The sequence below is a fragment of the Rhinoderma darwinii genome, chromosome 2, assembly GCF_050947455.1.
Source record: "Rhinoderma darwinii isolate aRhiDar2 chromosome 2, aRhiDar2.hap1, whole genome shotgun sequence".
Taxonomy (NCBI): Eukaryota; Metazoa; Chordata; class Amphibia; order Anura; family Rhinodermatidae; genus Rhinoderma; species Rhinoderma darwinii.
In genome coordinates this window covers 360,466,884-360,488,334 of record NC_134688.1, presented here as the reverse complement: position 1 = coordinate 360,488,334, position 21,451 = coordinate 360,466,884, and the positions used below count along the sequence as shown (strand labels likewise).

At 42.8% G+C, this 21,451-nt stretch overlaps 1 protein-coding gene across 3 annotated transcripts in view; it reads left to right on the top strand.

The window, feature by feature from the left end:
- The window catches only part of MAGI3 (membrane associated guanylate kinase, WW and PDZ domain containing 3), a 272,283-nt gene that overhangs the window by 203,806 nt on the left and 47,026 nt on the right, over nucleotides 1-21,451 (top strand). For 2 of the 3 annotated variants that reach the window (XM_075853845.1, XM_075853846.1), the window contains exons 8-10: nucleotides 14,597-14,703; nucleotides 14,800-14,988; nucleotides 20,493-21,098. In XM_075853845.1, coding sequence (XP_075709960.1) covers nucleotides 14,597-14,703; nucleotides 14,800-14,988; nucleotides 20,493-21,098 — 902 coding nt within the window. Of the gene's footprint in view, nucleotides 1-14,596; nucleotides 14,704-14,778; nucleotides 14,989-20,492; nucleotides 21,099-21,451 lie in introns of all 3 variants that reach the window. The other variant, XM_075853844.1, reaches the window with a different exon arrangement.

The following is a 21,451-nucleotide window of genomic DNA, read 5'->3' as shown; positions in this document are numbered from 1 at the left end:
ATGGTCTGGCCATTTTTATACACATGCGGTGGTAACATAAAGCTGCATGAGCCGGTCACCAGACAGTATCCGTGTATGACGGACATGAAGAGAAGGAGTGTGAGGGAATCTTATTCTGATGACTAATCTAAAAGGAGGGCCATGGAAAGGAGTCAGATTAGGGAATGTTATAGGCCTGTCTAAATAGATGTATTTTCAGGGCACGTTTAAAACTGTGGATATTGGGAATTAATCGGATTGTCTGGGGTAGCGCGTTCCAGAGGACGGGTGCAGCACGAGAGAAATCTTGGAGACGGGAGTGGGAGGTTCGGATTATTGAGGATTTTAATCTAAGGTCGTTGGCAGAACGTAGAGCCCGAGTAGGGTGGTAGACAGAGATGAGGGAGGAGATGTAAGGAGGTGCAGCACTGTGGAAAGCTTTGTGGGTGAGAGTAATAAGTTTGAATTTTATTCGGAAGGGGATGGGCAACCAGTGCAGTGACTGGCACAGGGTAGAGGCGTTGGTGTAGCGGTTGGTCATAAAGATGAGCCTGGCTGCTGCATTGAGGATAGATTGGAGAGGGGAGAGTTTTAGTGAGGGGAAGACCGACTAGTAATGAGTTACAGTAGTCAAGACGAGAGTGAATCAGAGCAACAATGAGAGTTTTGGCGGTTTCCTCCGTAAGAAAAGAGCGGATTCTGGAGATGTTTTTGAGGTGAAAATGACAGGAGCGTGAAAGTGATTGTATGTGAGGAGTAAAGGAAAGATCTGAGTCAAAAATAGCCCCGAGACAGCGGGCGTGCTGCTTAGGAGTGATGGTAGTGCCACACACAGAGATGGAGACATCAGGTTTAGGGAGGTTAGTAGATGGTGGGAACACAAGGAGCTCAGTTTTAGAAAGATTCAGTTTCAGATAGAGAGAGGACATGATGTTAGAGACAGCGGACAGACAATCACTGGTGTTCTGTATTAGAGCAGGGGTGATGTCACGGGAAGAGGTATATAATTGGGTGTCATCAGCGTAGAGATGGTACTGGAAGCCAAATCTGCTGATGGTTTGTCCAATAGGAGCTGTGTAAAGAGAAAAGAGCAGCGGACCTAGGACTGATCCCTGAGGAACCCCGATAGCAAGGGGAAGAGGAGAAGAAGTGGAACCAGCAAATGACACACTGAACGAGCGGTCAGAGAGATAGGAGGAAAACCAAGAGACAGCCGCGTCCTTGAGGCCAATAGAGTGCAGCATGTTAAGTAGGAGTTTGTGGTCTACAGTGTCAAAGGCTGCAGAGAGATCCAAAAGAATCAGGAGAGAGGATTTACCGTCCGATTTAGCCACCAAGAGATCATTTGAGACTTTAGTAAGGGCAGTTTCTGTGGAGTGTAGAGTGCGGAAACCAGATTGTAAGGGGTCTAGAATGGAGTTAGCAGAGAGATGGCAGATAAGGCGAGAGTAGACCAAGCGTTCCTGAAGTTTGGAGAAGAACGGCAGATTAGAGACTGATCGGTAGTTAGCAGTGCTGGATGGGTCAAGTGTTGTTTTTTTCAGTAATGGGTTTATAATGGCATGTTTAAAAGCGGAGGGAAAGATACCAGAGGAAAGAGAGAGGTTAAATATTTTTGTCAGGTGACCAGTGACAGCTGGGGAGAGAGACTGGAGGAGGTGTGAGGGGATAGGGTCACTTGGACAGGTAGTAGGACGAGAAGAAGAGAGGAGCCTCGAGACTTCTTCTTCAGTTATTGGGTCAAATGCTGAGAATGAAGAAGAGGGAGTGCGGGAGGGAAGGGGATCGATGTTACTAGGGGACTGGGAGATAATATCATGCCGGATGTTGTCAATTTTAACTTTAAAATAAGTGCATAGGTCTTCAGCACTGAGATCTGTGATTGGCATCTGCACTTTAGGACTAAGGAGGGAGTGAAAAGTATCAAAGAGGCGTTTTGGATTATTAGATAGTGTGGAGATGAGAGAAGTGAAATAGACTTGTTTGGCTCGGTGAAGGGCAGAGTTGTAAGTTTTGAGCATAAATTTGTAATGGAGGAAATCTGCATCCAAATGCGATTTTCTCCACAGTCGTTCGGCACATCTCAAGCACCGCTGAAGAAAGCGGGATTGAGGCGTGTGCCAGGGTTGTCGTCGTCTTTGTCGGGTGGTTTGGAGTGTAGGGGGGGCTGCTTCATCCAATGCATTTTTGAGAGTGTTGTTATAAAGTTTGGTTGCCAGATTGGGACAGGAGAGGGAAGAGACAGGGGACAATGAGGACTGTAGACTGTCTATGAGTTTCACAGTGTTAATGGCATGTAGATTTCTGTATGTCTGATACGTAGGGATGACCTGAGGAGGCAGAGAATATTTCATAGTAAAGGAGAGAATATTGTGGTCAGAAAGCGGGAGAGGAGAGTTAATAAAGTCAGAAACTGAGCAGAGCCGGAAGAAGACCAGGTCAAGCGAATGCCCGTCTTCATGTGTAGGAGAGTTAGTAAGTTGTGACAAACCTAGGGACGAGGTTAAAGATAGAAACTGGGAGGCAGATGAGGAGATTGGGTTATCAATGGGGATGTTGAAGTCACCCATGATGAGAGTGGGTGTTTCAGAGGATAGAAACTGTGGAAGCCAGGCAGCAAAATGATCCAGGTATTGGCGGGGTGAGCCCGGTGGGCGGTAGACAACTGCCACTCGGAAGGAAAAAGGGTGAAAGAGTCTGAGGGTGTGGACTTCAAAAGAGGGAAATGTGAGTGAGGGGACCGGGGGAATGACCTGGAAAGTGCAGTGTGGAGAAAGAAGTATACCTACTCCTCCACCCTGCCTGTTCTCAGGTCTGGGGGCATGAGAGAACTGGAGACCACCATAAGATAGAGCAGCAGGGGAAGCAGTGTCAGACAGGTGTAGCCATGTTTCTGTAAGAGCCAGAAGGTTGAGAGAGTTAGAAAGGAATGTCATGAATAAAAGTGAGTTTGTTAATATTATTATATAATGCATACATATTATGCAGCCATTTACAATTTGCCCGTGGCATTTAACTCTTTGCCTATCCTGGTGTCCTTCAGCACACCAAGGGGATTGCCAGCCGAAGCAGTTTCCAGAAAATCTCTGTTGGCATAGTAACATCTCCATCTACTTCCCCCTTGAGCAATTTGATATAGAGGACATTTCACCTGGAATAAACAGAACTAAGATGTCATGTGAACTTTTCTTTTTGGTCGTGTATATTTTTGGTCCAATGCAGAAGGAGGGGGCAGTTTGTCATTCCAGATTCCCGCATGGTATCTTGTGTTCACATGAACACCCACTCATATGCCACTATCCATTGGAGCTAGGGACGGCTTCCAGCATTCTGCCTCTTCTACTGAGCAACACAAATACCAGTTTGCTTGGAAAGGTTTCTGGCAGCCTGGGGACCTGTCTGTTACATGTGTAACTAGCTCAGGCTGCGAGGATATTATCCAGAAATATTTACGTGTATGCTATTTTATGTCCTTTTTATATAGCACAGGCATCTTCTAGTAAGAAAAGTAACCAGAAAGGGACAAAATGTTCTGTTGCAGAATTCCATTCCAATCAATCCAAATTTTGCAAAACATTCAAAATAATTCTGTTGTACTTTCATACTCTATTTTCTTGAAATAGTCTTTATTGACCTAGGAATTTGTCTGTGGGACTCTGGTGGCACCTGTAATGCCAATCAACAAGGCTACTTGGTGTACATGATGTTTCTCAATGGAACCGTTCTCACTCGAGTCCTGTAATCTTTCTTGAGTGCCACTTTAATAGAAATCAATAAGTGTGTGTGCTATAAGCAGGTAATTGCTGTTTCAAAACGTGGAAGACCCCAGCTGAGCCCCAGACCCTTGGGCCTCATGTACAATGAGCGTACTATGACTCTGCACAGCCTCCGAATTGTACTAATATGTTGTATATAATATGGCAGTGGTAGCCATAGACTTCTGTGGGACGCCTTCTGTACCGATTTCATATGGAGCCATGCTGCGGCTTATTCTGTTGGATTCTATGTGAATCCAACAGAAAAAAATGTGGCATATGTTTTTTACAGGATTACTTTGATTTTAATAGCTGATACATACCTGACTGGTTCTGGTTTTGCCACAATTTTCCAGAAGGTAAACATTTCCAGACATTAGTAGTGAGCAAATAATGAGGAGTTGTACTTTTTTTCTTTTCTAGAACTATACTAGAAGTATACTCAACTTTAACTGTTTATGGTCGTACCAAAGATGTGCTGTTTATAAGACCTTTTGATGATTTTTAGTACAACTTCTAGGGATTTTGAAAGACCGTTGTTTCTCGGGATCTTTGAAAGAATGGTCAACCGGGAGAGAAATGCTTTGTTTTCCTTCTCTTTTGTCTTCAATGTATAACTTTCTGACTTATCTGTAAAATTACTATTCTGTTTGATACTGACATAAATATGGTGGCTAAATCAAGCGAAATGTCACTATTTGGACTCTCAGGTTAATCACTAAGATTAGTCGAGTGGCTGCCAGGTGTGATGCAGTAGTGCTGTCTATGTCAAGAAGATTATTTTCTGTGAAATGTCATTTTACAAGGTTAAAAAAACAAACACATTGCAACACGTCATATATGAAATGGCCTGTAGAAGCTCCTTATTGAAGTGACTGACATGTCAAGATTCTTCTCTCGAGAAAACCCATCGAATGAGATCACTGTTTTAAGCTTTGTGCCTTTGCGTTTTTTTTTATATATCTTATTGTTATAATATGCCCTTAAAATAATGCACGCATACAACGAAGTTGTCAGTTTATGCACCAAAAGCTCAATTCTTATAAAAAGTGTATTTTAACTAAATAATTTTTATTGTTATGACTGATATAACGGGATCACATGTTTTTACTTATTGTGTAAGCACATTATGTAATCTATTACTTTGCATCAATCTTTATTTTTTTTATTTATATATCTCTTTAGGCCACATTTGAAGCTGTAGGCTGTGTGGTGCTGTACGCTTTTAGATACGGCACCATATCACGGAGGAATTATCTACTAGAAACAATATTTCTACACGAGATTGAATACCTCTGTTTAACAGTATCCAATGTTTCATGCCATCATTTTCTACCCTCCTAGAATAATATGGAACCTCCATATTTAATTGTAGGCATATGGATGTACAGTATGGGTCCATAGGTTTCTATGGGTGACCTATTATGACTCTGCACAACCTGGCATTTAAACTGCTATAATATGGTAGTGTGCATGAGTCTTAAAGGTTAATACCAACAAATTTGGTGCAATTTTTTTTTTCCTTCGCATTTAAATGGGACTGGTATGGGCCAGTTCGTCTTGTTTGGTGTTTCCTGTTCTTTTGAAAACTAGAGAATTTGGGCATTAAGAAACGAATTAGCATAAATCTAAAATTGCTCATAACTTGCTAAAAAATGATCGTTTTTCAAAATAAAAAACACTGTTGTTACCTACATTACAGCGCCAATCACATTATGTAGGAGATGGGACACTTATAATCTGGTGACAGAGACTCTTCAAGGCCCTATTAAACAGGCCAATGATCGGGCAAACCAGCGTTCATATGAACGATCAGTCCCAACCATTGCAAACGCTTGTTCATCGGCTGATCTGCTCGTTTATGCAGCATTAAAAATTATCATTGTTGGCATCACGTCTCCTGAGAGATGCCGCCGACATGATGAGAATGTATGGGGACGAACGATCGGAGTGACGAGCGCTCGACCCCCCCCCCATACATCAACTATCATTGCTCCTTGCAAATGTGCGGCGAACTGTTTCATAGATCAGCACTTGTTTTCACGGCCCGTGTTAGGACCTTTAGAATTAGTGGCTCTGTTTTTATCTCATTATACTTAATTACTAATATAATCCGTATTGTCAAGAGTATGATGCTTCTGCCACCTGATAAAGCTTCTTTTTTTAAAAAATATATATGTATTCTATTTTTTCAGAAATTGTATATACTATGGCAATACAAAAGGTTATAGTCCTGTAGTTATGTAAGTTGTTTACTACTTTATGGTCCAGACCGTTTTTATGGACAGGGAAATATAGAGGCTTTAAATGTATCTGCTTTATTTTGTTGGTAGCGTGGCAGAACAGTAACATTTGAAAGCTACATATTCAGCGGAGTCCATTAAGTGGTATCACTTTCCATACTCCAGCCGTCTCATTTCCTATCACTTTGTATTTAAATTATCTTGGCTTAACAATGGTACCACATGTTGTTTAATTATGAACACTTCAAGGAGCGCTCCAGTATCACAGACTTACAATGTGATTTACATAATTGGCATGAAGTCTATACTTTTAAAGGGAAATTAAGCTAAGCAGCCCATACAATAGATTGGTGAGTTTCGTTTTCTTTATTTTGAAGCATCTTGCTAAGTTATCGTTTCAACTAAGGAAAATGTAGGTTTATGTGTTTAAAGGGTGTCTTTTTTTTTTCTATTATAAATCTTTTTAGACTTTAAATAAGAGTAACTATGTAATATAAACATTATTTCTGTTGGGTCATGTTTCCTTTTTTAGGAATACAGTCCGAAATGTAAACAATTCGTGTATGTATGTAGTCCAGAACGTGGCTTTTTTTTTTTTTTTTTCACATTGCTTACATCGCGCTAGCATATTTCACAGCGCTGTACAGAGATTACCACCATATTAATCCCTGTTCCATTAGGGCTCACAATCTAATTTCCATATCTCGAACATACTGGGGCCAATTTCATAGGAGACCAATTAACCTATCAGTAGGCTCTTGACGTGTAGGAGGAAAAGGAAGCAAATAAGGACAGGTTATATAAACTCCATGCACATGTTGCCCTTGGTCAGATTCAAACACAGGTCCACAATTGAGCAAGGCAACAGTGCTTACCACTGAACCACTGTTTTTCCCGGCTTTAGCAACTGGAATGAAAATATAATTTTTTTTACGTTATTCACTGCAGTAAGGGGCCTGCAAAATGACGGCAAGTAGTAGATTACAAATTTAAGCATTGCACACCATATTGTGGCCTGCGTAGTTCCATGTGAGGTTCTGTATTACTAGTTTCCCCAATAGAAACCGTACTCGGAGGCAATTCGGCCCTATATATGCCATCTGATGGAGCATGATGTGTTGTTTCTTGTTAAAGCCGTATACTATTGTATTTTTGGACTGTATGCAAAGCCCAATTGAAATGCACTAACATCCTAATTGGGATGATATGGTAATGTGCATTAGGCTTTTTATTCCATGACTACTTTACCACTTTATTTATAAAAAGTATAAAATCTCTTTAATTGCGGATAGATGAAGTGTTGTGGCACATGAAACTGCAGCAAATAGCCTGAAATTCTGCACTGTAATACTCCTTGCCTGCGGCTTGGTTGTCGGACTAATACTGAATTGGCTGAGGTGTTTGATCGGGTTGTCTTTGGATCCTGTGTATGAATATTTAACTACCGCTGAGAGAAGCTTCTCGGAGCAGACAGCTCAGCGAGAAGCTGCAATTTCCTGCTGTTTTTCCAGACACCTGGGACAGGAATTAAATGTGCAGAATTTATTGCACTAAGAACAAATACCGTAATGATATACTCTTTGTTACTGACCCTCATGCCAGATCTAACGCCAAGAAAAGTCTGCAGGAGCTAATCAGACTCGTGATTTCCAGTAGTCTTTGGATATCATTTATTAATGAAATTATTTATTTTCATGTGGTAGTACGGGCAAAAGACGTAAAATTCTATATGTATGGTGAAGGATACAGGAACATTTCTCTTTTTTTCATTAGTGCATTCCAGTTTTTCTTTACTTCTTTCAAAGTCAATTTTTAAGAATCTCGAAAGGTTCAAACTCTTTTGAGCTCAAGGAAAGATCTGTCTGGACATGGTCAAAGAATATTTGTGTCCCCTATTCTGACTACATATTAAAGGCTATGACAAACTTTGTAACCCAATAATTTTTTTTTCCCCCAATGCATCTCAAATTAAAAATTAAGCACATTTGTAAGACTTCTTAATTAAAAACGTCCTATAATTTGACTTCTACAGCTCCTATGCAGACCTATGCATCTTTATGATCGAAAATCTATTTGCAGAATGATCCTGCAGTCATACTCTCTTCCATCTGTCCCATGCTTCTTGCAAACCTACTGAATGTCCAGGCAGCAGTTGTAGGAAAATTTGAGGATAATGTGGATATCCTCAAGGAGTCTTTTTACATGTTCTAAATCGTTGTACACTTCCTTAACAACCTATTCCAACTTGGGGGTTGATAAGTGTTTTTTGAATATGTCCGTGCCCTTCGCTGTTGTATGAACAAATCGAATTACTTGATCAACCAATCTCTTTTGAGGAGATAAAAAGTGGGCTCTTAAGGCTATGCTCATTAATAAAAGCCCTTTTACACTGGGCAATTATCGTGCAGACGAGCGTTCATATAACGCTCGTTGCCGATAATTGCCATGTAAACAGGGCAGCGATCAGCAGATGAACGAGTGAATGCTCGATCGCTTGCTGGTCGTATCATTTTAAAAAACGAAAAGATTATCGTTGTCGGCAGCACATCTACCTATGTAAATAGGGAGACTCGTTGCCGACATGATGATGATGGATGGGGACGAGCGATCAGAGTTTTTCATCTCTGTATGTGTCGATTAACGACACATACACAGATGGAATACGGCAGCTACAGGGCATAGGGCACAATGAACCTGAGCCGTCCATTGCCTATGCTATCTGACTCTGTACTGCACTGACGCAGGTCAGAGTCACAGAGCAGAGAAGCCGGTTTGTAGGGAGATAGCAGGCGCCATTATGAAGACCAGCTGCACTGCAGGTAAGGTGTGCGTTTCTGTCTGTCCCTCTCCCTCTCTCTCTCTCTCTCACAGACCCCCGCTCTCGTGACCCCCAACTGGCCCCCCCACCCGACCACATACACCCCCACCCGACGCAACCCCCCCCTACGGGCCGCCCCCCCCGTCGCTAGATGTATTCTCAGTGTGGACGGTGTGCGAAGCTAAGCTTGTCAGAGGTAGTATAGCTGAGTGTGTGTGTGTCTGTGTAGTAGAACTGTGTGTGTGTATGTGTATGTATGTATGTATGTAGCAGTGCTGAGTGTGAGATGTATTGTCAGTGTGGACGGTGTGCGGACTGTGATCGGGTGAGGAGGTGAGCTATCCGTCAGCAGGAGGTCGGGGAGGAGACTGTCAGCAGCAGATGGTTAGTCCTATCACAGAGTGGTGTGACAGTCTCCCCTACTGCGGAGGAGACTGTCAGCAAGATTGTATGGGGATGATGGAGGAGACTGTCAGCAAGATTGTATGGGGACGCTGGAGGAGACTGTCAGCAGTATTGGGTGGTGATGCTGGAGGAGACTGTCAGCAAGATTGTATGGTGATGCGTCCCAACCCAGTCTTGCTGACAGTCCATCATCACCACCCAATCTTGCGGACAGTCTCCTCCAGCATCACCACCCAATACTGCTGACAGTAATGCTGGAGGAGACTGTCAGCAGGATTGTATGGTGACGCTGGAGGAGACTGTCAGCAGTATTGGGTGGTGATCCTGGAGGAGCCTGTCAGCAGGATGGAGGGATAAAAACATTTAGCAGGAGAGGCATGTAAAATGCGCAAAAAAAAATGTGTCACATACACGCCGTGTAAACTGGTCAACTGAAAAGTCATTCACTTCACTTTCATCATTCTAAGGGTATGTTCAAACGCAGTGTTTTCAGCCATTTTTCGGGCCGTAAACATCCCAAAAAACGGCTGAACAATCTGAAGCAGAACGCCTCCAAACATCTGCTCATTGGTTTCAATGGGAAATACGGCGTTCTGTTCCGACGGGGGGGGGGGGGGGGGGGGTTTATGCGGCCATTTTCCAAAAATAGCTCGTAAAAAGGCGCCAGCCAAAAAGAAGTGCATGTCACTTCTTGGGACGTTTTTGGAGCCGTTTTTCCATTGACTCTGTAAAAAAAACGGCTCCAAAAACGACTGTAAAAAACGCAGCCAAAAAGGCGAGTTTGATTAAAAAATGGCTGAAAATCAGGAGCTGTTTTCCCTTTGTTTAGTAAGCGTGTGAACATACCCTTAGCCTTTTGGTGTGTCCTGTAGCTTCTGCGAGCTGCATTTCAACAATCACACCCAAAATGGCAGCCGGACACTGCTTAGCAATTTGAAGACACGTTTCCTGGCCTGTAGGAGGGGGGTGAGTTTCCCTCCCACATTTACGGCAGCTGTGAGGTTGCTTTGCCTTATTCACCTTGTTGTAATTCTGGGAAGTGCTCCCTCTGGTGGCCAACATAGGAAAACATGTCAAATTATTATTTAATTTTTAATACTTTCCACCAGGTGGAATAAAATAAAAATTACAGCAAAAAAATATAATAGAAATAAGTAACTTATTTAACTTATTTAAAAAAAGTTTTAATTCGCGACACATTCCCTTTAAGACACCTGGGTTGGATGGGATTTCCCTGGAGGTGTATGGGGAATATCAGGATGTACTTCTTTCTCGGATGTCGCGTTTGTATAATGCTTGCCTTGTCAAGGGACCTTTGTCAGATTCTATGAGGGAGGCATTAATTTTTCTTATACTGAAACAGGAATTGGATTGTTGATTATCATCTTTCTTCAGAGGGGAACGAAGAGCAATGAAAACATTGAAATTTGTTTTTACTCATTTGTTTTCCCTCTTTGTGGTGGGAGTGTAGGGTTCTTATCAAGAAAAAAAATTATTGTTGTGTTTTGTTTTTTGTTAGCAAGAAGTAGAGGACAGATCGATGAAAGGCAATATTTCTGCAGAATCAGGCTACACAGCGTTTGTATGTTTTTTCTTAACACTTTGGGCATAACCGTTAAATGGTGTGATATTAATAGGACTCAAGTAACAGAGCACATGTGGTATTCTGTGTTTGGCTCATGAAGACCACAGCTATATGGAGAGATGCTTATTGCTGTTCATCCACATAGCACAAGATAAAAATAACCTATCCATAGAGAACATTTTTAAAGCAATTAATCTCTCCCTGAAACTTTGTGTTCAAAAGTATTGCAGCTGTGAGCATTACTTGTGCTACATTATTTGACCACTTTTGATGTCAAGCCTTTGAACCCCTTCTATAGACTGAGTAGAATTTTCAGTCTAAAGTGTATAATGAATTTTTAAAATCTACTGTATTATTTTGTTTTCCTCTAAATAGGTCTAAAATGCTGTTCTGAATTAGTTTATAAAATACACTATATGGACTAAAGTATTGGGACACACTAAATTATTGGGACACACCTCTTAATGATTGAATTCGGGTATTTCATTTAGTCTTACTGAAAATTGAGCGTGGTACCTCACTGAAATTGACCTCACTGAAATTGAGCGTGGTATTTAATAGGATGCCACCGTTGCAACAAGTCAGTTTGTGAAATTTATTTCCTCCTAGATATTCCACAATTAACTGTGAGTGGTGTTATTGTAAAGTGGAAGCATTTAGGAACCACAGCAACTCAGCCACGAAGTGGCAGACCACGTAAAGATAGAGTGGGGTCACCGAGTCCTGAGGCGCATAGTGCATAAAAGTCTCCAACACTCTGCTGACTCAATAAGTGCAGAGTTACAAACCTCCTCCAGCATTAACATCAGCACAAAAACTGTGCCCCGGGAGCTACTTGACATGGAGAGGTAGAAGTCCTGACGCTGTCCGAAAGTAATGAGGAAGGGGGTAGATAAAATGTGATTTTGGCCTTGTTCCTGGTTTACACTCATGCCTCTCCCTATGGAATTGTGGCTTAATTCTTTGGGTTTTACTCATTGAATAGTCTTCTGGCCTGACTCCTGACACTAGTTCCGTCTCATCTGCCAGCTTGTTGCATCCTGACAGCTAATCCCTGAATCACATTCCTTACTTCGACTTAGCGGATCGACTTCTCCGGTCAGATACGTAGCAGAATGGGATAAAGGAAGAAGGAGTGATCCGCATACTTAGGCCTCATGCACACTAACGTACTTTTTTCCTTCCGTAAATACGGGTCCTTGGTCATGCGTATTGCACCAGTATTTACGGACCCGTGCCCGTAAATACGGGTCCGGTGTCAACAGTATTCCACCCGTATTTACGGGCACGTTTTCGCTGCAAAATTGCACTGCACTAATCGGCAGCCCTTCTCTCTGTCAGTGCAGGATAGAGAGAAAGGACAGCCCTTTCCGTAGTAAAAGAAATTCATACTTACCGTTGTCTTGGTGACCCGTCCCTCTTTCGACATCCAGCCCGACTTCCCTGGATGACGCGGCAGTCCATGTGATTGGCTGCAGCGGTCACATGGGCTGAAACGTCATCCCAGGAGGCCGGACTGGAGGAAGAAGCAGGGAGTTCTGGGTAAGTATGAACGTCTTTTTTTTTTTTTTACAGGTTGATCTATAGTGTGATCGGTAGCCACTGTCCAGGGTGCTGAAAGAGTTACTGCTGATCGTTTAACTCTTTCAGCACCCTGGACAGCGACTATCCACTGACGTCGCCTGGCAACGCTCCCGTAATTACAGGTGCACACACGTATTCACCCATAATTACGGGAGCCCCATAGACTTCTATGGGCCTGCCCGTGCCGTAATTACGGCCTGAAATAGGACATGTTCTATATTTTTCAACGGCACGGGCACCTTCCAGTTAGCATACGGGGAGGTACCCATGGCCAATAGAAGTCTATGGGCCCGTAATTACGGCCCGTGATTACGGGCGTTTTTACGTTCTTGTGCATGGGGCCTTAATGTTTACGTAACAACATCAATTCTAAATGTTTTCATTTTTTTTTAAAGAGAATAGCAGAGCACACTCGCCGGCATAGGCGTATTCTGCGTTCATCAAGGAGTTAATGATCTCCATATTCATTAAGGGTAGAACATTAGTTAAGAATTGCTAAATGTGTAATTGCACTGGTAATTCCCTGGAAGAAATACCATGGGAAGCTACTTAATTTGAGAGTGCGAGTCATGGTGACAGCTTTGTGAAGGAAGAGTCTGTTAGCATCACAGTGAAATGGAACAACTGCGCTCGCTACATTAATTCACTGCTCTCGGTGGCGTGTCTGATAAACACTACAGTAATTGGCTGAACAATTGAAACGATTCATTGTTTGTTTTAATTTTATAAAGTCCTGTCTACCATATTTCATAAAATGTCTTGTTAGGTAGAGTATTTGTAACTTTCATTTGTTATGATCATTTCTCTGTTAAAATTAATAACCCTCATTTATTATTCAGTTTACGCCATGTTTTGGTAGAAACTGCACCAAAACATTTGTTATAATGATTTAATGAAAAGTGTACGTGGTCTCCAAATATACGTAGTGCAGGCCAGATTCTAAACAAAAACAGGTGAAAATGGTATAGCAATGTAGATCTGCACCAAAATATAGAAGTAATTTTTCAGATCTATTTCCTAACCTATACAGTTCTGGTAATACAATAGACCAGATTGAATGGTCTGAATGTTGCTGATTATTCTTATATTATCTCATAGTCATCTGTCATACATGATAAGAAATGGACAACATCATCCCAGAAAATGGTTCACCAGATACACAAATTTGTGGTCTAAGCTGGTGAAACATGTAACCCTTTTTAAAAAGTTGGAGCTTATTCCTTTTCTCTGTCTTTTTTGTTATTGGCGTTCTCCTAAAGGTGGATCTTGCATATATATTGGCATAAGCAACTTAGGTGGGGTTTCCCAGTACCTGGAAACTTGTTTTTAATTAGTTAAGAAAAAACGTTGCCCCCAAAAAATGTTGCCCCAGGCAGAGCTTACTGTATCCTGATTTATTATTGAGTTTAATGGGAACTGAAGAAGGGTATTTGGAGTTCTGTATCGGAAAAACAGAAATCCGACCCCTAATGGAATTCTGGGCAAATTTAGAATAAATCAAATTTCCTGCCCTCGATCGCTATCATTAATGTTTTTCACCATCATAACTCCTAGACCATAATAAACGATGTAATTACTTTATAAAATATCAAGTGTTAACCACTCAACCACTCTAGACCATGGTTGCCAACCGTCCGTAAATTACTGGACAGTTAAAAAAAATAAGGGTCTTTTTTCTAGTGTCTGTTAAAAAAAATTGATGCGTCCATGAATTTTTGGGATTGTAATTATCATTGGTTTAGAGGTCACGCTACATGCTGCTAATGTGTTCATATAACTATTCTAAGCTATAGACATTTATGACTTAAAATCTTTGATTCAATGTGGTTTTCCAAGTTGTCCGAAAAAAAACAACATATCAGGTTTGCAACCTTGCTCTAGACCTTATTAGTTATAATACTTACGCATCCTAGACCACCATAGTTAATGTGCACTACTATTAATCCCATCACCCTAGATCAACCCATATTACCCAGGACACTAATCCCTAAACAACCCTATACAAAAATGTGTGACGTAGTACATGTGGAAAGCTGGCGGTGTAAGTATAGTCGGTGGTTGAGGGGGGGGGGGGGGATTTTGCTGTTCCAACATGCTTGAAAACCCGTTTTTAAAAATTCTGCATTTGCCCTATGTCAAAAATTTAGCATTATACACTGGGCTTGTCCTGAACCTGAGCCAGTTTTGGCATTTGTTCTTACGATTTTTTTCTGTTTCTTTTACAAAGTCACATTAATCAGAAAACCCAGTTTGAGAATCCAGTTCTAGAAGCTAAAAGAAGGAAACAGCTCGGACAACTGAGTTTGCCTCCACCTGAGGGAGTATTCATGCCAGGTTTGTATTTAATTGTAGTAAATGACACACACACATACATATATTTGTTGCTTCTTTTGTTGACCTATTGATTAGTCTATTTTATACCCACTTTAGAACCAGACAAGTCCCTATTCACTAGAGATCCCGCACTTTTAAAGGGAGCAATCCTGCGTACATCTCTTAAGAAGAGCTCCATGGGGTTTGGCTTTACCATCATTGGAGGAGACAGACCAGATGAGTTTCTCCAGGTGAAAAATGTATTGAAAGATGGCCCAGCTGCTCAAGATGGCAAAATAGCTCCAGGTATAAAACACACATATCGCGTCAATTATTTAAAGTAAATGAAAACCTATGTGTCAACGCTCTATAACATAAATGAAGATGAGCTAGCCTTTCAAAGATGAAAAAAGTACATCCTTGCTTCTGATATTATTGTATTATTCTAGTTGACAACCGTGTAGATCACTGTGCTATGCTGTTGCTTTAACTCCAATTCACCACCCGGATGCAGTGGCCAGCAGCAGGCTAACGCGGCGGAATGGGGTCGGGGGACCCCCATTCTCGACATAGGTGTGTTTCCGAGGGAATACGCCATAGATGTATGAGATTGGAATACCCCTTTTATTTCCAAATCCTATACTCCTCATTAACTCATCTGGTTTGCAGAAGAGTCAAGCATGTCAGTTGCTTTTCTGGACCGTGGTCAGGGTTGCCAACCTCCACTTCAGAAATTTCTGGACAACTGAGCTAAAAAGCACAGACAGACCACATTTTTTACGGACGCATTACAAAATCATTGCCTGTGCAGTGTGCTAGGAGTGACTCACCAATCACAGCTCCGCTTGTAGCTTTCCCCCGCTAACTTAGGTGATATTTTCTCTGATTAGTTGCTCACTTTCCCTTTTTTTTCTCCATCTGGCCCAGACCACTGTGACGACTTATTCCAGCCACGACTCGCCTCTGCAGAATTTGACAGACATGTTGGTTTCTCACTTGTCCAGCACCCTCCACGCCTAGAGTATACCCCATCCTCTAAACAAGCTCGTAATCTACAGTGTCCCAGACATTAATAATGATCCCTTAGTGCTCGACACAATAACAGTGCCTCATCAGTAACTGTGCCTCTTTGTGCCCCCTGTACATAGCGCCACACACAGCACCCCCTTTTAGATAGCGCCACAAAGCTTCCCCTTGTAAATAGCGCCACACAACCCCCCTTGTAGATAGCGCCACACATCCACCCCTTGTAGATAGCGCCACACATCCACCCCTTGTAGATAGCGCCACACATCCACCCCTTGTAGATAGCGCCACACAGCCACCCCTTGTAGATAGCGCCACACAGCCACCCCTTGTAGATAGCGCCACACAGCCACCCCTTGTAGATAGCGCCACACAGCCACCCCTTGTAGATAGCGCCACACAGCCACCCCTTGTAGATATCGCCAAACAGCCACCCCTTGTAGATATCGCCACACAGCCACCCCTTGTAGATATCGCCACACAGCCACCCCTTGTAGATATCGCCACACAGCCACCCCTTGTAGATATCGCCACACAGCCCCCCCCCCTTGTAAATAGCTCCGCATAGTTCCCCCTTGTAAATAGCTCTGCACGGCTCCCCCTTGTAAATAGCTCTGCACGGTTCCCCCTTGTAAATAGCTCTGCACGGCTCCCCCTTGTAAATAGCTCTGCACGGCTCCCCCTTGTAAATAGCTCTGCACGGCTCCCCCTTGTAAATAGCTCTGCACGGCTCCCCCTTGTAAATAGCTCTGCACGGCTCCCCCTTGTAAATAGCTCTGCACGGCTCCCCCTTGTAAATAGCTCTGCATGGCTCCCCCTTGTAAATAGCTCTGCACGGCTCCCCCTTGTAAATAGCTCTGCACGGCTCCCCCTTGTAAATAGCTCTGCACGGCTCCCCCTTGTAAATAGCTCTGCACGGCTCCCCCTTGTAAATAGCTCTGCACGGCTCCCCCTTGTAAATATCTCTGCACGGCTCCCCCTTGTAAATAGCTCTGCACGGCTCCCCCTTGTAAATAGCTCTGCACGGCTCCCCCTTGTAAATAGCTCTGCACGGCTCCCCCTTGTAAATAGCTCTGCACGGCTCCCCCTTGTAAATAGCTCTGCACGGCTCCCCCTTGTAAATAGCTCTGCACGGCTCCCCCTTGTATATAGCTCTGCACGGCTCCCCCTTGTAAATAGCTCTGCACGGCTCCCCCTTGTAAATAGCTCTGCACGGCTCCCCCTTGTAAATAGCTCTGCACGGCTCCCCCTTGTAAATAGCTCTGCACGGCTCCCCCTTGTAAATAGCTCTGCACGGCTCCCCCTTGTAAATAGCTCTGCACGGCTCCCCCTTGTAAATAGCTCTGCACGGCTCCCCCTTGTAAATAGCTCTGCACGGCTCCCCCTTGTAAATAGCTCTGCACGGCTCCCCCTTGTAAATAGCTCTGCACGGCTCCCCCTTGTAAATAGCTCTGCACGGCTCCCCCTTGTAAATAGCTCTGCACGGCTCCCCCTTGTAAATAGCTCTGCACGGCTCCCCCTTGTATATAGCTCTGCACGGCTCCCCCTTGTATATAGCTCTGCACGGCTCCCCATTGTAAATAGCTCTGCACGGCTCCCCATTGTAAATAGCTCTGCACGGCTCCCCCTTGTAAATAGCTCTGCACGGCTCCCCCTTGTAAATAGCTCTGCACAGCTCCCCCTTGTAAATAGCTCTGCACAGCTCCCCATTGTAAATAGCTCTGCACAGCTCCCTCTTGTAAATAGCTCTGCACAGCTCCCCATTGTAAATAGCTCTGCACAGCTCCCCCTTGTAAATAGCTCTGCACAGCTCCCCCCTTGTAAATAGCTAAACACTGCCCCCCCCCCCCCCTTTGTAAATCGCTCCACACAGTCCATCTTGTAAATAGTGCTGCACAGCTCCTCCTTGTAAATAGCACCACACTGCAAACAGAGCGGTAGTGGTAGCCTACCGCTACCACTCTCTGCTCTGCCTGACATGACTCGCCGAGGTGGTCATGTGACGGAGATCCTCTTCTGACTGGGGTCAGCCTGGGAGTGGACCAGTCCAGCCATCTGACGTCATGTCGCTGACATGAGGACAGGTGACTGGATTGGTCCACTCCAGGTACCGACCTCACTTGGCAGCATATTTTCAGATTCCGCTGTTAAGCGGAATCTGAAAATATGCCAGGCCGCGGCCTTTGCATTGCGCATGTACATTTTGGTGAATGCGCAGTGCAAAGTTCCGGGAGAATATAGAAAAATCTCGGATGGTACATTTTTCTGCGGAACTCTACAGACAGCAGAAAAAAAAAACAATTTCTGCGGACTGTCCGTAAATTTACGGACAGTTGACAATCCTGACAGTGGTTAGGGTTCATTTATTTTAATAGAACATAATTTCTTCCCCTAGGAGATGTTTTTTCTTTAGTCTAATAATTTTTTTCATTTTGGGTGTAATACAATTATATTTACACTATTCATCATTTTACTTCTCTCTCTTCCACATTTTGCAGTTTGCTTTTAAACTATTTAATGTAAAACCATATATTTCCCCTTGGACCTTCTCCCATAAATACTTGCATCGAGTGGGTTAAAGTAATGACCGCAACCCAGGAAATGAACTGCATCTGTCTGGAAGTCTACACTTAGCCATCAAGAGCCTGAAGTAATGTCCTCCCAAAATCCATTTGCCGCTCTTATTAACTGTAATGAATAAACTGACTTCTCTACAATCGGCAGAGGAATGAGTTTTGGTATAGAAATGTTTCAAATGGTAAAAAGAGAGAACTTGGCTTCATGGAACACTGAATTCCAAGCTTGTGTGCTCTATATATCAGGCAGGATTTTCCAGGATTTGCAAAAGTTCAGTGTTCACAAATTATGTATTATATTAGTAAAGTCTTTTTAAGTCACAATCCTGTATACTATCGCTTAAAGAGCACTAAACCACATAAATGTACATACATTTTTTTATATTTTGAGTAGTTTATTGGAAATGTTCCATGACTGTTTCCTATTGAAAACCACGTTATGTATCATAACTGCACACTTATTCAAATAATTTGGCAAAAACTTCACAAAAACGACAAAGCTAGGAAGACTAGGCAAGGCATATGTTTCTCGTGATTGGGGATATAGGAATTCCTATATACAGTCACACACATTCTTACTGTGCAATGAAGCCTGGTCTTTCTCTTGTACCTTGAGGATATCCGGGTGTTGGACCTCTACTGATCACACTCACATGGGACAGAAATGCTGTCGATTTTCTGTGCAGAATTTTCATGCAGAAAATCCGCAGCGGGTTACAGTCTCGGCTAGGTGGATGAAACTTGAACAAATCTCATTCACATGGTGGGGTACATTTTCCAAAAAGAATCAGCGCAAGCTCTGAACTTTCAAATCCTCATTTTGGTCTACATTGAAAAGAGTGAAATCTGCAGAAGGGGTGAATTCCGCAACAAAATCCACAGACATATCCGCACTTAATGTGTAACTAAACCTTCAACAAACTTGTGACATGTCAGAAGTTTCTATCGGCGGAGGTATGAGCAAGGAGACCGCCACCAATCGCTGGAACAAAGCTGCAGAAGCTCTCTGGTGAGCGCTGAGCCGCTTTGTTTCTGAACAACTTTTTTTGTAAAGCCGATGTAGCGTTGTACGGGCCCATAGTCTTTCTATTGAGCCTGTACACCGCTACATCGGCTCTCGAGAAAAGCCGATCAGAAACCAAGCGGCTCATCCGAGCGCTTCTGTAGCTACGTTCTAGCTATCGGTGGGGATCCCAATGCTTGGACACCCACCGATCAAAACTTCTGACTTGTTACTATGACATGTCAGAAGTTTGAACATTTAGTTACCCTTTAACACGTGAGGATATTTCTACGGACTCGCTGCGGGTTTGTTGTGGCAAAATCCTTAGCATTTCTGGTTTGTGTGAATCCTTCCTTTGGGTACGTTTACATGCGGCAGATATTTGGCAGAAATAATACCTTTTAGAAGAGGTAATGAAAAGTTACACAAAAAAAGATTGACCGTAATACATACATAGTACCACTATATCGCACACATACATACGTTGCTTACACACGCAACCATATATACAGTGCATACACACAGTTAAACACAATACACATTTACACACCCTATAAAGTTACACACTGCAGTGGAAGTGAGCAGAGGACAGAGCCTGCATCCTGCTCTTGGCGCTCCCACCCCTTCCTTTCCTGTTCGTCCCGACAGAGCTGCTGTTTGCAGTGAGAAGCCCTGGCTGTTACTTAACATCTTTCACCACCTTTTTGCAGCTCTCACTGAGGGCAGCATAAGATTTTAGCAGAGATGCTGAATTCTGCGTTATAAGTGTTATGTGTAGGTGAGATGTACTTTTTGTAATACTTCCATTTTTTCCTCATGTACAATAACAGGGAGATAATTTTCAATCAGCGATGGAGGGGCAGGTTTTCAGCACCTCATGAATCTGCAGGACCCTTCCTCAAAGTGCGATGTGAGCACAGCGCTGATTAAAATCTAAGATTTACCCTTATTTTAGCCTATGGAGATGTTTTTTTTTGGGGGGGGGGGGTCTGGCTTAAAATTATGATTAGATTTATCAGATCTCTGATATAGTTTCGAGGGATTTAGAGAAAATAATGTCATACAGAACATTAATAGGACGGAGGGATATGTTCTCACTTTTATTTTGTGTTACTGTACTTTATAGAGGAATTCAGGTTGCGTAACACTGACCATTTTAAGAGTTGCCTTTATTATAAAGTTCATAAACTTATTTGTTTTGCCAGGCGACGTGATTGTTGACATAAATGGAACATGTGTCCTTGGTCACACGCATGCAGAAGTCGTCCAGATGTTCCAGCTGATTCTCATAAACCAGTATGTGAATATGACCCTTTGCCGAGGATACCCTCTTCCTGAAGATAGTGATGATCCTGTAGCTGATATAGTTACTAATACTCCACCAATCATCAATGGACAGTTGATAACTCAAGGTGAAAACATGGGAAGTCAAGACTTGAAATCTGGAGTAGTTGTTCTGGACCAAAATGGAAAACCAGGCCATGTGTTAGTCAATGGAAGGTTAAACGGCCCCTCACTTGAGATACAAGAGCAAAGGACATCTATGGCATCTGTGAACTCACTGCCAGAACTTGTAACTGTTCCTTTATTGAAAGGCCCTAAGGGTTTTGGATTTGCTATTGCAGACAGTGCAATGGGCCAAAAGGTCAAAATGATCTTGGACAGCCAATGGTGTCCTGGACTTCAGAAAGGAGATGTAATAAAAGAAATCTATCATCAGAATGTGCAAAACCTAACTCATATTCAGGTTGTTGAAGTCCTAAAGCAATTTCCAGTCGGGGCTGAGGTGCCATTACTCGTTTTAAGAGGAGGTCAGTTGGACACGCTTATTTTGAGCTTTACATTCATGTATGCTATATTTATATTGTGCGTTGTGCCGTGGTGTGAGTTTTATTTTTTATTCAGATTAACATGTAGATGAATACAATATGGTACAATATGGTAAATATGAGTTGGAGTACCTCTCCCCTCCCCCAAATAGGGATTTAACAAATTTGCAGAAGAACTCAATTACTGGTCATTTGAAGGTGTTCTCTGGGTCTTTAACATTGATGGCCTATCCTTAGAATTTGCCAATGTTTCCCAACCTTCTAACCATAGAAGAGCCCCTAAACAACCTTTCCTCTCCCAGGAAACCTCTGCTTCCATTTCTACTTCAAAGACG